The sequence below is a fragment of the Conger conger genome, chromosome 9, assembly GCF_963514075.1.
Source record: "Conger conger chromosome 9, fConCon1.1, whole genome shotgun sequence".
Classification (NCBI taxonomy): Eukaryota; Metazoa; Chordata; class Actinopteri; order Anguilliformes; family Congridae; genus Conger; species Conger conger.
The window spans coordinates 31,846,243-31,860,958 of NC_083768.1; the positions used below are offsets into that span (position 1 = coordinate 31,846,243).

At 37.6% G+C, this 14,716-nt stretch overlaps 1 protein-coding gene across 5 annotated transcripts; it reads right to left on the reverse strand.

The window, feature by feature from the left end:
• Positions 1 to 1,535: 1,535 nt before the first annotated feature.
• LOC133137020 (transcription factor AP-2-alpha-like) lies at positions 1,536 to 13,505 on the reverse strand. 5 transcript variants are annotated; one of them, XM_061254990.1, is made up of 7 exons: positions 13,389 to 13,505; positions 8,026 to 8,433; positions 7,208 to 7,259; positions 5,641 to 5,866; positions 4,894 to 5,012; positions 3,444 to 3,585; positions 1,536 to 2,699 (listed from the first exon to the last, which is right to left on the reverse strand). In XM_061254990.1, exons 1-7 carry the CDS (start codon positions 13,392 to 13,394, stop codon positions 2,417 to 2,419), a joined length of 1,236 nt encoding a protein of 411 aa, XP_061110974.1. In that variant the 5' UTR covers positions 13,395 to 13,505; the 3' UTR covers positions 1,536 to 2,416. The 5 variants fall into 5 exon arrangements, with proteins under 5 accessions (XP_061110974.1, XP_061110972.1, XP_061110971.1 ...); XM_061254988.1 differs by lacking the exon at positions 13,389 to 13,505 and adding an exon at positions 12,861 to 12,972; XM_061254987.1 differs by lacking the exon at positions 13,389 to 13,505 and adding an exon at positions 10,622 to 10,725.
• Positions 13,506 to 14,716: the final 1,211 nt, after the last annotated feature.

A 14,716-nucleotide genomic window follows, 5' to 3' on the forward strand; every position in this document is an offset into this window, starting at 1 on the left:
TTTGCTCATACTGAATCTGGCCCCGATAAGGAGCAGCCGCAAGCCCATGCCCTGGAATACTAATGTCCCCGAGGTTAGAAACGCGCGCGCGCACACACACACACACACACACACACACACACAGCACAGAGAGATGAGATGACACTTGCAATGCTACGACACTTGCATGTGTAACTGAGGCTTTGTACACCATTAATGTCTGGAAACAGATCCATATGATGATTGTGCTGATTGTTTTTGCACGATTTTCAAAGGCCCATATTTCACATTGTTAAAATCTTTTGTGCTGCACATTCTACTATTCAGACTATCGCCTGCCCCAGCGTTGGTTTGTTTGTTACGGAGTGCCATTGTGACCTGTTACTTAAAATTACTTATAATTCAGCTCATTAATGACACAAATGTGAAATTTGCGCTGGTAACATCCCAGTTTCAATGCAATGAATTAAAATGAAATAAATCATATAAACACATATCAAGGCATTAGATTATAAACCTTGGCCTGGGACATGAGGACAGAATATTTACCAACTAATACTTCAGATTCACGGGCCGATTGTACTCCAAACTTTAAAGGGTCCAATATGGATGTTGATAATTAAAAACTTATTCAAACGTGAAATCATATTTTTTTTGACAAACACTGCACTGATAATAGGCCAATAACTTAATAGGCCATATGGTCTCTCTGAAGTTCCAGTTAAGATCGGGATTTTCTTTCAGGAAGCATAGGGTTGGTTGTAAAAGTAACTGAATACCTAAAATTATGTTACTGTTTCTGATTGCAAATAACCCCCAAACAGTTATATTATACCTCTGGTACACGTAATGTTCACTGAATACTAAAAATGCAAAACAAATGCAAGTTCATTAAACTAAACTAAACATTCACTCAGTGAGCACTTTATTAGGTAGACCTGTACAACAGCCAATCAGCCAATCATGTGGCAGCAAATAAATGCACAAAAGCATCCAGACCTGGTCAAGAGGGTCAGCTGTTTTTTAGACCAAATGTCAGAATGGGGAAGAAATTTGATCTAAGTGACTTTGACCATGGAATGATTGTTGGTGCCAGAAAGTGTGGTTTTAGTATCTCAGAAACTGTTGATCTTCTGGGATTTTCATGCACAACAGTCTCTAGAGTTTGCATAAAATAGTGTGAAAAACATCCAGTGAGCAGTAATTCTGCGGGCAAAAACGCCTTGTTAATGAGAGAAGTCAGAAGAGAAGGGCCATGCTGGTCGAAAGTGACAGTAACGCAAATAACCACACATTACAACAGTGGTATGCAGAAGAGCATCTCTGAAAACACAACGTGCCAAACCTCTTAGTGGATAGACTACAGCAGTAGAAGACCAATAGGCCTAAGTCTAAAAAATAATTATAATAAATACCTAATAAAGTGCTCACTGAGTGCATGTGTGATTTGTCAACTCTCATAGGTGAAACCTTCCAGCTTCCATTTTAGAGATCGTGCGTTCAAGATATTAAATGGTTCAAATATTTTAAACTCCTTCAAACAAGAAAAAAAAAGATTTCCAAAATACAATACAAATTTATTGCTGCGACTGTCCTTCCGGGGAAGAACAATGGGTTTAAAGTATATCTTCTCATTGGTACATGAACACTTAAAGGCTTTTATAAACTCAAAGCCAAACAAAAAAAAACACAAAACAGTCGCACTCATCCTTGGGATCCTGTTCTTTGCCGATTTCAGGGAAGGAGGGACGTACATCACAGGGCCTACTACAGGGAGATATATTTTTTTTAATCAAAGTTGCTCACTTCTGTCCATGTCCCCACAATATGCTAACTAACTGAAAACATCCCAGAGCAAAGTAGCACCCAAAACGCTTAGGAATAGGCCAATAAAACCACATCGATTATATAAACCCATTAAAACAGGAAGTACCTGATAATTAGGGGGAGGGGGGTGTTGGGATTGTGAACAGGCGCACCATATTTACAATTCCCATTAAATTAGGCATATATATTCCCTTCCGTACCCGAGAATCCTGTTAAAATTCAAAAAGTTCAAGTTGGTCGTTTTACCTTAGGCGTGGAAGTCTACTATGAAGTCATGACATGGAACTGAGTTTCAGTTTTTCAAGTTTATTATTCACAATACTGATAGAAATGCATCCTCTTTCATCTTCTTTTATAGCTACAATCATAACTGGAGATACAGAAGGGCGGCTGAGCGTCAGTCCGTTGCAGCTCAAGAAGTAGGCGGTACATAAAGTCTCCAGAGTGGACTGTTGGAAGGCCTTTTCTCTCCGTTTGGTTCCATTGTTTTTCCCATTTGATTCTAGGGTGAAAAATACCTTACTTCCCATGATTCCAAAGTTGAAATGAACGTGATATAAAAAGACTTGTAAAATCACAAGAGGAGTGGCATATATATTTATATATTTCATCACTTTCTGTGCTTCTCGTCTTTCTCGCCACTCTTCGTGCCGCTGTCGTTGTGATTGTTATTATTGAGGTACATTTTGTCCATAGCTTTCATAGCCTCATTCAGATAGTTCTGCAAGGCCGTCATGGCTGCGCACATGGCTGGGGTCCCGAATCCGTGAGAAATTAGACTAAAGTGGCTCAAACAACTTTGAATCCCTGGTTCTAGAATGGGCTGTTGCCGAGAATTCCCCAAGGGCGTACGGTCCTGAGAAAGCAGGTCTGTGAATTCTTTGCAGATTTGTCTGAAAAAAAGAGCAAGATAAAACATTTGTGAGGTGTATATAAGCAATCTCATTAAACCTACAATGAAAAAAAACTAAACAGAATTCGCACTTTCACGCAAGGAAAGAAAGAGTTTTAATTTAATATCGGTCGTTTAGGTTATGGGAACATTTTGTGGTCAAACAGCTTGCATTACGATACGTGATTGAAGACATCCGAGTATTCTCAGAAATGTACTTTCACGTGGTTGGTATTCGTATTATTTATAGTCACAATATACATTTTCCCATAACTTATGTATAATGTGGGCATATATATATATATATATATAAACGAGTGTAAAAGTATGAATTCGGACACAATCAAAATGTGTGCCTAAATTGTGTTTTAATCCAACTGTAACTGTACCATTGTTTATTCAATAATAGCAGTGCTGATTCTACACTGAAGGTGTTATTATAGGCCTATTTCTAAAAGCAGGACCTGAAAACAACTTACGGAAAACCTGATTGTGGAAACACCTCATCAGAATAAGTTTAATGTCTTTAAACAGCGTATGCTAGCCATACAATACAGAAGGGTTGATTGAACGTACAATTAGGCTATGAAAAAATACTCGACAGTCGTTTGCGGACACTTATAATAACATGAACAGCAGGCTAAACGCCTGCATGATCATGATACTATTATTATCATGTTACAGTTCTATATAAATAGGTTACATTTCTGTATATATAATGCGATAAAAGCGTATAGGAACTTACTTTGTTGCCAACAACATGTTTTTTCTCTGGACTTGTTCATTTGGGTCGGAATGCTGCCGGTTCATGTATTCCGCTACTGCCTTGGCTGGGAACTCTGTCTCACACACGTAACCAAAATCTCGGGCAAGATGAACAGCTTCACCTATAAGAGAAAAAGAGAAGAGCGTGTAATGTATTCGTCCAGTTTGACCTAAAATTTACCATTTAATTTACCATTTATCATTTAAAATATGAGCAATTGACACTTCTGAACACATTTGTCTGATAAGCGATACATGCAAATATACATTCATGAATTTAAAAAATCAGTTTTAAGGTCAGGACTTTTCAATGTAAAATGCTAAATGGGGAATGTTCTAAAGTAGCATATTAATCAATAAACAACAAATGTTAGCGTTGGCCTATCAGTACTATCATGTGACGTAAAACACACTGTTATTGAAACAGTCCAATTTATTTAAAAAAACGACATCTACAAATAAGATTAATTGTGCATGTTTTCAACCATGAGAAGGTCACTCAGTTTAGGTCTGTCTGTTATTTTGACCGAGTCCTTGGTTTTAATTTCCTGAACCAGCCGGGTTTTTACTTCGGGGCTTCCTGTCGTGAGCCTCAAGTCCGGAAGAACGCATGCGCCAATTAAGGGCATCAAAGCGGCAGCCTAGTATGCTAATTTCCATTAAAAAAATGTGCGATCATAAACAATATTCCAGAATCAAGCTACCCCTACTGCATAACTATCTTCTAATGCTCCCAAATCGCTCCCAGTTCGCAGACCAATCGGATAATTGTTCAGGCTTATTAAGATGCTAGCAGGCAAAACCATAATGAAGCGAAAACGAATATGGCCTTCGGGTCCTCAGCTATCGGGCCTAATGATTAACAGGAACCAATGACGCATCCCGGCTTTCACCTTTAAAACCCCCAGCAGGGAACGGCCGTGTTAAATCTGTGAGTACAATTAATTTATGCTAAGCTTTCTGTGAGCTCTTTGATACTACTACTACTACTACTACTACTACTTGTACTACTACTACTACTACTACTACTACTAATAATAATAATAATAATAATAATAATAATAATAATAATAATAATAATAATAGAATTCCGAGAAAAACTGGTCAACAGCCACAAACACTTTTTTTTTTTTTTTTTAAAGCATAAAAGCTTACATTTTGGGTCAATCCAAGTGAAATCATCCTTGGTTTTTTAGAACTCCAAAATAAGCTCCATGCACCAGGCTGTAGGCCATATGATGCATTTGGGACTGTCTAATCTTATAGAACTGCTAACATGAATTTGAAAATACTGCTAGATGCTTGGTAAAATGCAATACAAATTACATGGATGGATGCAGATTCTGTTTTATGTTAGTTTTGCTCTGGTGCTGATATGAAAACTCGACATTACAGGCGTTTGCATTTATATTATTTCCAGAATTACTTACCCTCTACAAGTGACGTTAACAACGTGACATTTGCAGCCTTGCGTCTTCCAGCTGGGAGATTTAATCCAATTTTGTCCAGTTTTTCTCTTAAGGACCGCCCTCCATTCTTAGATTTTGCCCTGAAACAAAAAAGAAAAAAAAAAAACATTGTAAATTGATTTTCATGTTGATGCAGAATAATCCTTCAAAACAAATACAATAAGTTAAAATACATTTATGCTTAAGTGAACAATTTGACTGCAAGCAAGAAGAACAACTTTATTCATAATATTCAACATCACATCTGAGAGAAACTTCTAGACAAATATACTAATTTAGAGCTGGCATGATTTGAATGTAATCTTCAGCATGTTTGGCAATGTAATCGTACGCAAATTATATTATTGATATGATGACTTTGTGTGAATTATATTACTGATTTTATACATGTTATGCCTGGAATAGTAGACAGCTGAATAAAACTAAAGCTTAGATGTACATACTGACAACATAGAAGCATATACATGGCATCTGATTGGGCATGAAATGCGTGGCAGGTATGTATGTTCTAAGTATGTGCAGAAATAGATTCTAAAATCTAATAAAACTGGTTATAAGTATTACAGTCAGTGAGGGACTGTCACTGGGTGGTTTATGTATGACCTAAATCTAATTATAGTGACATAAATGACAGATCATTTTTCCAACAGGCATAGACACAGGTGCAAATACATGCTTACAATAATCAAAAGTATATCAAAATCTTACCTCCTCAAAACTCCCCCCAACAGAGAGGCATTGAGGCACTCTGGGGGTGAGAGGCGTCTCTGAACCTCTGAGACGGTGACCTTGTACTTTGATGTTGAGCTAAGTAGAGACAAGCGGCCCGGAACAGAACAGAACACTTCATTTGGGTTTATCACTCCGCCAAAGAGACCATCCTTACTCATAGGGATTGCGGAGATGCTGTTGCTCTTCGATAAAGATACAGGACCTAAAACAAAATGAATGGCTAATTTACAATGAAGCCTTCATTCACAGGCACTGGTTGTCGTGTTAAATTCGTAGATTAATTACAGAGGAAAACAATATTGGAAAGTCAAAGATGAACCTACAGTTCCCATTCCGCTCCATTCACAGTTAAATCAATAATGTGTAAAGTAGATTCGGTCACTGCAAATCTAAAAATATTTGCAGTCATAATTCACAGTGTTCTAAAATTTAGAATTGAAAACAATAATGCTTGTATTTAAGGATTAAAATAAATCAATCCATAATCTGTATAGGCCTAGAGCCTTCATGAAAAGTAACGTGTAGGCAATTTTTTGTTCTCTGTAATATTTTGCATAGGCCTATTAATAATTTGAATAATTCAACAAAAAAATGAATGTGTCCAAAACCGTTAAAACGCTATTGCAAATTATAAAAATCTGTATGTCCAAATCTGCTCTTGCACGGGCTAAAAATGCAAGACTTGCATACTAAAATACTTAAGAGATTGCGCTTTAACTATTGTATTGGTGAGGGGGTTCTACCAGAGATTAAACGGACTGGGACCCATTGGATATATCACTTGCGACATTAATAGCTCAAGGGAGGCTAATAGACACAATGCTAGTTAAACGAACTCTTGAGATTACTAATATAAAAGCCAATTACCATGCGGAGAGCAAGACTCGAGATCTATCCCCCTGTTCGTATAATTTGACTTGACAAAGGCTGCACGTGCTGAACGATACGAGGTAGAATGACCCTGGAATATGCCTACTGAGTTGAATGAGAAACTGAATTCACATACATACACACGAATTTCATGATAAAGCATATTCGTGCACTTCTCACGAGTGAAGACCACGAGCGAAACCATCTATGTAAAACCTAAGAATAAATTAAATATTTAGTCAAATTGAAGTGATCGACCCTTTCAATAAATAAACGGTCGCAGGTCAGGATTCACACACCAAGAAGGGTTGTTTCAGACTCAAATATACTGAAACAGTTGCAAACATGGAACAAGACCAGACAGTGCAAATCAATTGCCACACACATGTAGATCTTTCGCACGTAATTTCGCTGCGCTTCCTCCCACCCGACTGCGATAGCAAGTGGTAACATAGCCTGCGTTGTATACATTTACTTGAATTAATTTGATTTTATCTACATTTACATTATTTTTACTCGGTAACAAGTGCATTTGTCTCGTGTTTTATTCAGTCCACATTTTGTTCATACAGCCTACGCCCGCATACCGTCGCCGAGCGGCGTCTAAACTCCAGGCTCCGCATCAGTTTCAGCTTGTGCTAACATGCGCAGTGTTTTGAAGCAAATTGCTTACCTTTCTTAATTACAGTTTGGTCTTGGATGATGTTGACTTGATCTTCAACGTGCTGAAAAGCCAATGCACAACAAATAATAACGTTATGAACCCAGAAAAAATTAACGTCGTTTTATGTAGGCCCTATATTAGTAGGTATATTAAGCCTAGTCGTCCATCATAGGCACAATTCGGCTAATAACCGTTTGGATAATGGTTGCATTAACCTACCTAAAGGCAACTGATAATGACAATGTCCGTGTTTATAAATCACATGCTACACCACAGAAATGTCTGATTTAAAAAACCGTATTTAATATCCTCTATTCTCAACTTATATTTCTACACATTGTAAATATATAATATGACCAGTAGCCTACATTTGACTCATGTTCTTCGCACACATTCTAGGCATAAATAAGTCATAAATACAGTCCCATGCTCAATTGTAAAGATCGCAAATTTGAACAAATAGCCTGTCCTAAATAGGCCTGTCCTGAAGAGATGAAACTATTATTTTGTAGGCTAGTTTTTATGTAATTTTTATTTATTATATTGTACATTGCATGGCATAAGTCTAACATAGCCTAACTGTGTTATTGTCATTGTTATTATTATTGTCGGCCGAATAAAATGTAATCAAAATCTCCCAACCACTATAACCAAATAATGATAATGATTACATTATTATTATTATTATTATTATTATTATTATTATTATAACAATAATAATAATAATAATAATATAAGCCTACTCCAATAATAATAATACATTCTCAGTACTAGAATATTGTTATTAATATGCCTGTTATTAGTATTGTCGTTATTATCATTCTTACCTGCATGTCTTCCAAGGAATGAGGTATTCCATGGATAGCGATAGAATCTGCTAGCGCAGGATCTATGCCGTGTCCGGACTGCAAAAGGACGTCTCTCCGGTAGTCCCTGCACAGCTGGGGCAAGCCCCGATGCTGGTGCAGAAGACTGCTCTCCTGACTCTGCCTTTGGCCTGGCCATCCTGGGTGCTGTGTTTGTGGCTGTGCATGTAGAGAGTTTAGGGAATAGGGGTCGTGCGAGTAAGGGTCCTGTGACTGGGCATAGATGGGCTGGTAAGGTGGCGGAAAATATGGAGGTTGGAAGTCAGAGTTGGGAGTATGCGAGAGTGGGGGCGCGCTGGCGTACGGAGACTGACCCACGGATCCAAGCTGAGATATCCTGGTAGTCCCATTACTACCGTCATGACGATCCTTTAAAAGATAACAGAACAAAAAAATATATGAATGATGTAAGCCCCTATACGTTTTTATTACTCAACTTTTTAGGAGGTTAAAATTGTATTGTGGAAACTGTCTTTTCCATCGAATTTGTATAAAAACATAAACACAGCTGAGAGAATGCCCATATTTGTAAATAAGACTGAAATAAGACTGACATATGAAACAATGCTAATGCGGAATATAAAACAGTGCAATAAAATGCGAGATAAAACGGAAATAAATATTTAGTTTCAACCGATTTGAAAACAGATTGCCCTACGCCCATAAGTATAAAAGGGGCAATCAAAGTCATTGTAATTTCAATTGTAATGCCACATAATCACAGGCTGGGTACATAGCCAATCAAGTAGTCAAATATGCCATGTTTAACGAAGTTTATCAATTTTAGTCCACTTTAACTCACCATAGCGGAAAAACTGTGCACTAACATTTGGGTAGTGAATCGAACACGCCGCGGTTAAAAAAGCATTAAAATTAAAACCTTGGTGAAAGAGCGAAAAACAAATTAGAAATAAAACCCAGTAAGAAAGCGCAGAATCGATGTTCATACATAAGCCACCGAATCACGGTAATCCATCAGCATTCGATAAAAATTCCTGATGCACTTCATTTGATTGCAAAACGCAGCGTTTCGTCCTGCAGATTATTATTAAAACTTTCGTATATCCGTCTTCTGCCACCCAGATCTATCGTTCAGTATCTGCATGATAGCGGAGATTGCCTTCTTTCCTTTGACTCCTAATAGTGGATATTCCTAACTATTACTATATCACAAGAACATTTCATAAAGGAAGAACGGTCGAAAATCGAGTGTGAAGCGAAGAAGCAACTGAAGGCAGTTCTTCACTAAATGACGTCCATTGCATGAAGAATCGGTGCATCTAATCAGAGAGGGAGACACGAAGTGAGGGAGAGAGAGTGGGGGATACAAAAAAAGGGGACATTCTTTTGTGTCTGACGAATCAGAAAGAAGGGGGGGACATTTTAAAAGATTCGGGGCCAAACTAATGTGAAAGACCGATCGAATGCAGGGAGAGGACAGTACAAGAAGAACAAGGAAACAAAAGGCACCTCTGGTTCGTCTGTAAATCCAGTGAAGGCCAATGACATCTCGACTGGCAAAGTATGACTGCCCGGAGATCGGCTGCTTGCCCGTAGTGTCGACTTGTTTTTTAGCTCATCTGATGTTTTCAGTTCTGTGCTTCTTCGAGTTTCTCTGACAGTATGATCCATGACAACTCTGGCTTTTTAACTGCGCGAACGGAGCTTAGATAATCGCCTGAAGACTTAAACGGGCCTATCCAAAGTCTTTTAGCAGCTTCCACTTTCAACCCTCACAATTCCTTTTGGACCCATTTGCTATCAAATGTCGAATACAAAATAATTTTTAAAACATTTTTAATAACGGGCATCGTGTAGACTTCCTCTTGAAAAAATTGCCGGAGTCGAACGAGATAAGTGAAACAGTCCAACATTTGTTTCTTCAAACTCCTAGTGTTCCTGCCCCCAGACGCAGGCGTAACCAGTTTTACTGGCTGTACAACTTCAATCAACTCCAAAGTATAAAAGACGAAGAGACAGAGCAGCCACCGCACAGAGTGTAGCCTAGGCTACTCTGCAATTACGCAGACAAATGATAACGGCACACAATCAAATATACCTATTTATTGTTTCCACGGCACCTCCCTTGAATAGAAATAGGTAATGTTAGCACTTTTGGCCAGACTACGCATACTTTCAGAGCGACAACAAACATGTCCTAAATTGCCTTTATACGAATCGTAATATTGCCAACGTACAATGAATAACAACTTGGCGAAGGTTTTAAAATCTGTTGAAACTTTCTAACATAACTGGCGTATTGGCCTTAGTGTAGCCTATAGCCTACTCTACCGAGCCATGCTTCCATAGAGCATGCTTCCACAACGGGAGACAATAACATTATTATTATTATTACTGCTGCTAATTTCTGTTAAAATTATTAGTCTATCATTAGTTAGACAAAACAGCATGTTTTGATATTTTGCGTGGATGGCATGTTGTGATATTCAGCGTTATTTGTATATTTTATACACACTGTCTATCATGACCATTTAGAGTAAAAATCATAATTCTGGCCAAAATCAACGGAATAATGCGCTGCTGGGCGGTCTCTTACCTCGCTGTCTTGATGCTTGATATTATCAATTAATTTCCAAAGCATTTTGAGTGAGTAGCTACTGGGAAAAGCCACTCTCTTATTTACAGAGTACAGCTTTATGGCTGGAAAACTGTTGGAAATTCAGTATGTGCTCTGCGATCTCCCTCTAATGGTGAAAGTAAAATCTCGTTCGGAGTAGCCTACCTTTCTCAAATAACATTAATTCTCTCGTCAGCACAACAGAATCACCCGGAATTCTGTGTTTTCGGGACGACCAGAGCGTGGTCTCAAACTCGTTGTCACGGAGGGTGGTGTGTTGGCTAAGCAGGTTTTAATTCCAACCGATTAATGCTGCCTAAATAGATTTTAATTACTCTTTCAGCCATATGTATTTAACTGCGCTAAAGCACATAATATTAAGCAACTGTTGTTATTTAGACAACACAAATAACACGTTTAATTTTCTGTACCAAACATATAGCCATAATTCAGCAAATAAGTAAACAAATTATAATCAAGATCTGAGGCTGAAATAAAAACCAACAGACTGTCCTCCATGGCACTGAGCTTGAAACCACTGACTATAGAGCGTCCTCTCTAAATCGCAAGACTTTATTCGTGTTTTTGCACAGTTAAATTCCATAGCCGAAATGTCTATAAGCATTGGTGGGCACGTCAATAGAAAAAACACATTATCCAACAAACAAATGAATAAAATTGTCGGTTATATGCAATAGCCGAATGTATGGACACAACAAAATATAGTCGTACGAGTTATTTTTAAAAATATTTATATTATTTATTGCTTAATAGTTAATACACCATGAATAGGCCTGTCCTGTTGCCTCACTCTGTCTCTATTTTCAACAGAAAATATGTGTTTCGTGGTTTCCATTGAGGAGCCTATCTGATTATCTTTAAATGACAACAGAATAAACAGTTGTTTTACTCCCATTGAGTCAGGGGAGTCCAGTCTAAACCCAACACTGTTATGCATATAAGGTCGCCATTCAAGTGAGGGCACAGCCCTATTGCCCAGGAGAGCCCTATGTTTTCAAATTAAAATAATTAACACAACAAAATGGGTTGTTTTCATTTCAATGGCACGCTGCAAAAGGTGAGTTAGGCCTAGCCCCTGGAACCAGCCAGCACCAAGCGTTTGTCGGCCATAAAGCGGGCAAACCGCTCGGCTACTAGGCGTTGGCCTTCCTTAATCTCCATTTTTGGTGGGGTAACTTTCAAAGGAGGTTGTCAGGAGAAACTAGTCCACTCATATGATTATGTCACACAGGTTACAGTTACTCACTGGGTCTCTCTTATGTGACATAATACAACATACACGTTTAACTGAAAACTACAATTGTGAAGCACACATTAGAGCCACTGATTTCCTATTAACGAATAGTTTCACATTACTTATATCAGTCCACGGGACTCATTAGGGAACTCAAGGGCGCTGACTGCAACTATACTCTGGGTGAAAAGAAGTACCCTGATAATGAACATTTTAGCTGCTTATGAATGTATTCTGATCATGGCATAGCCAACTCATGAAAGGTTATTGACAAAAACACCTTATGTATGATTCTATGATAAAACAAGGCCTACTTTTAAATTAAATTACAAAGTGAACGGTTATTAAAAGAACTAAATTTTCCTGGCATAATGTTCACTGCACACACATATGGAACATCTAGCTTCGCAGGCAAACAACAAAAATAAATCGTTGATTTCTGCAAACCCCATATTTAGTCTGCACTAATATATGGAAACCGTCAAAGAACAATTTAATTCCGAAACAAGTCAGCATTGAAAATTCAGTAACCACTTTCACGGAACTAATGTGATCTTTTACACGCATTACAAATATAATCTGTTTGCATTATCCAACTAATCGTATGTTCTGTGAAACATAAATAATTCCATTCATGTATTCTATGCTTTCAACACATTCTGTATAGGTGATTTAATCCAGAATATCGTTAGCCGCCTTTAATATACCGCCACAGTGCCACTCAAGAAGTTCCACATATTGCTCAGAATCTTAAGACAAATTCATATGTATTTCATGTGCTTATAATTTCCCTGACATGTTCCAAACAGAGTTTACACAAACTTAAATTTAAATTACCAGTGGTGCACATTACTGTCAGTAAAAAGTTGTTTTTATGTTTAAGTGTCCGTGGGTTTACCTGACACTTGCAACACCTGTGAACATAGGCTACATTACACTTGTCTTAATATAAACAGTACATACCTGCCAATCTCCCATTTTCCCCATTATTGACATTATTTTGTCTTCTTATTCTGTATGGTGAATCATGCGCGGTGTAATCTCATTGATCCTCCGATCACAAAGACAATATCTGCTTTTACCTGCGCAGGATCATCTCACCTGCCCCTAAAAACAGGGTGCCACCTCGTGACGCATGCGCACTAAACCGGGCGTGTAACTTCAAACTATTGGAAAATGATGTCCCTATCGATAATAACCACCGGTATCTTCTCCGTCTGACATATTAGTCATCTCATTAATTAACAGCTGCATCTGATCTATGGCAAGAAACCGATCCTTCGAGAGTTTCCAAAACTTGGCAGTGGTCCTTCAGAGAGAAAACGATTAATATTTGTTCAGTGCAAATTATTTCCTGTTTTAAATCGTGCAATCACTGTTTTTCAAAGCTAAAAATAATACCCATTGGGACTGAATTTCCAAATTCAGATAGGCCGTTTCGTCTTTTAGCTGGTCCCGTTGCCAGAAAAAAGTGAAGCGAACACATCTTACTGTCATTTTTGCAGCTGTCCCGTGTTTATTTTACTTTCAAAAGTATTTTCTGAGTGATTCGTGAAAGCAGTTGAGCCATGTGACTGTCACCTAAAATAAACGAAAATAACATCCAAATCGCGATGCAAACCATTCAAATGACGTTTTAAAAACCATATATAAGTAGGCATAATCAAGCGCTATCATTGAGGCTCATTAACCTGCATTTTAAAATGTTTGATTTTCACTTTGGAAAGGACGGGGTGGAGAGCCCATATATTACCGAGCAGGGCACTTGAAATCATTTAAAAAGATCTTTATCCAAAGCCTCAGTGTCGCGCCACTGGCATAGGCTATAACAAAGTAGCTTACTTTAATTACATTGATGGGTAGCCTACAATAAAAATAACTTCAAACTGGTGGACACAGAAGTGAGCACTGGGCCCTCTGCGTAATGAAGCATGAAATGGGCGTTTCACTCGTCAAACAAGAAACTCTATACATTTGGTATCAAATTACGTTTCTTAACACAGCAAGTGCAAACAATGTAACTTTGCCAAATATCTGAGATAGACAGTTCTTCACAGTTACAAGCTATCCATTGAGGCAAGCTTTTAATAAGAATCAAAAGAGCATGTCAAACCAGAGTAGCCAACTTAATTAGGCTACAAATTAATCAATTATTTAAAAATGACAAGCAGTTTGCCCAGTTAAGCGTTTAAAAAAAACAACATAATAAAGTTAGGTAGCCGAATGCATTCAAATCGTTTAGCCTACTTATGAATCCTGATTTTTAAATGATAAAACATTGTCATATTGCCCAGTTACACTTAAAACACTGCAACATGACGGAAAGGTGCTTTATATTTTTAAATAGTAGCTATTTATTTTTTACTTTTATACATGGCAGCAATACTATATTAAATAACAAAATGTCACTGAAACGTGACCGATTAGCAACATTACAGAGCAACATAATCCAAAATAATGTTTGATGCCATATTAGCTACATTACAGAGCAACATAATCCAAAATTATGTTTGATGCCATATAGGTAGCCTATAAAATTCTGGACAAATATACACCAGATAACCTTGTGTCAGTAGCATGTTCCCCGAATTTTTAGTTTACAGTCAACTAACTGGCAAAAGTAAAACATAGGCTAGACCTATTAAACGCAAATGTAAAATATTTTTTCTTATTAACTAAGTTGATAGTGTCGATCTTGTTATTGTTACCGTAAGAATAAACGACTGATTGTTCTGCCATATTAACGAGCAAAATAGATAGGCCTACGTTTTGGCGACATCACTTGATCATAAAATTTCATATAGGCTATCTTAAAAAAT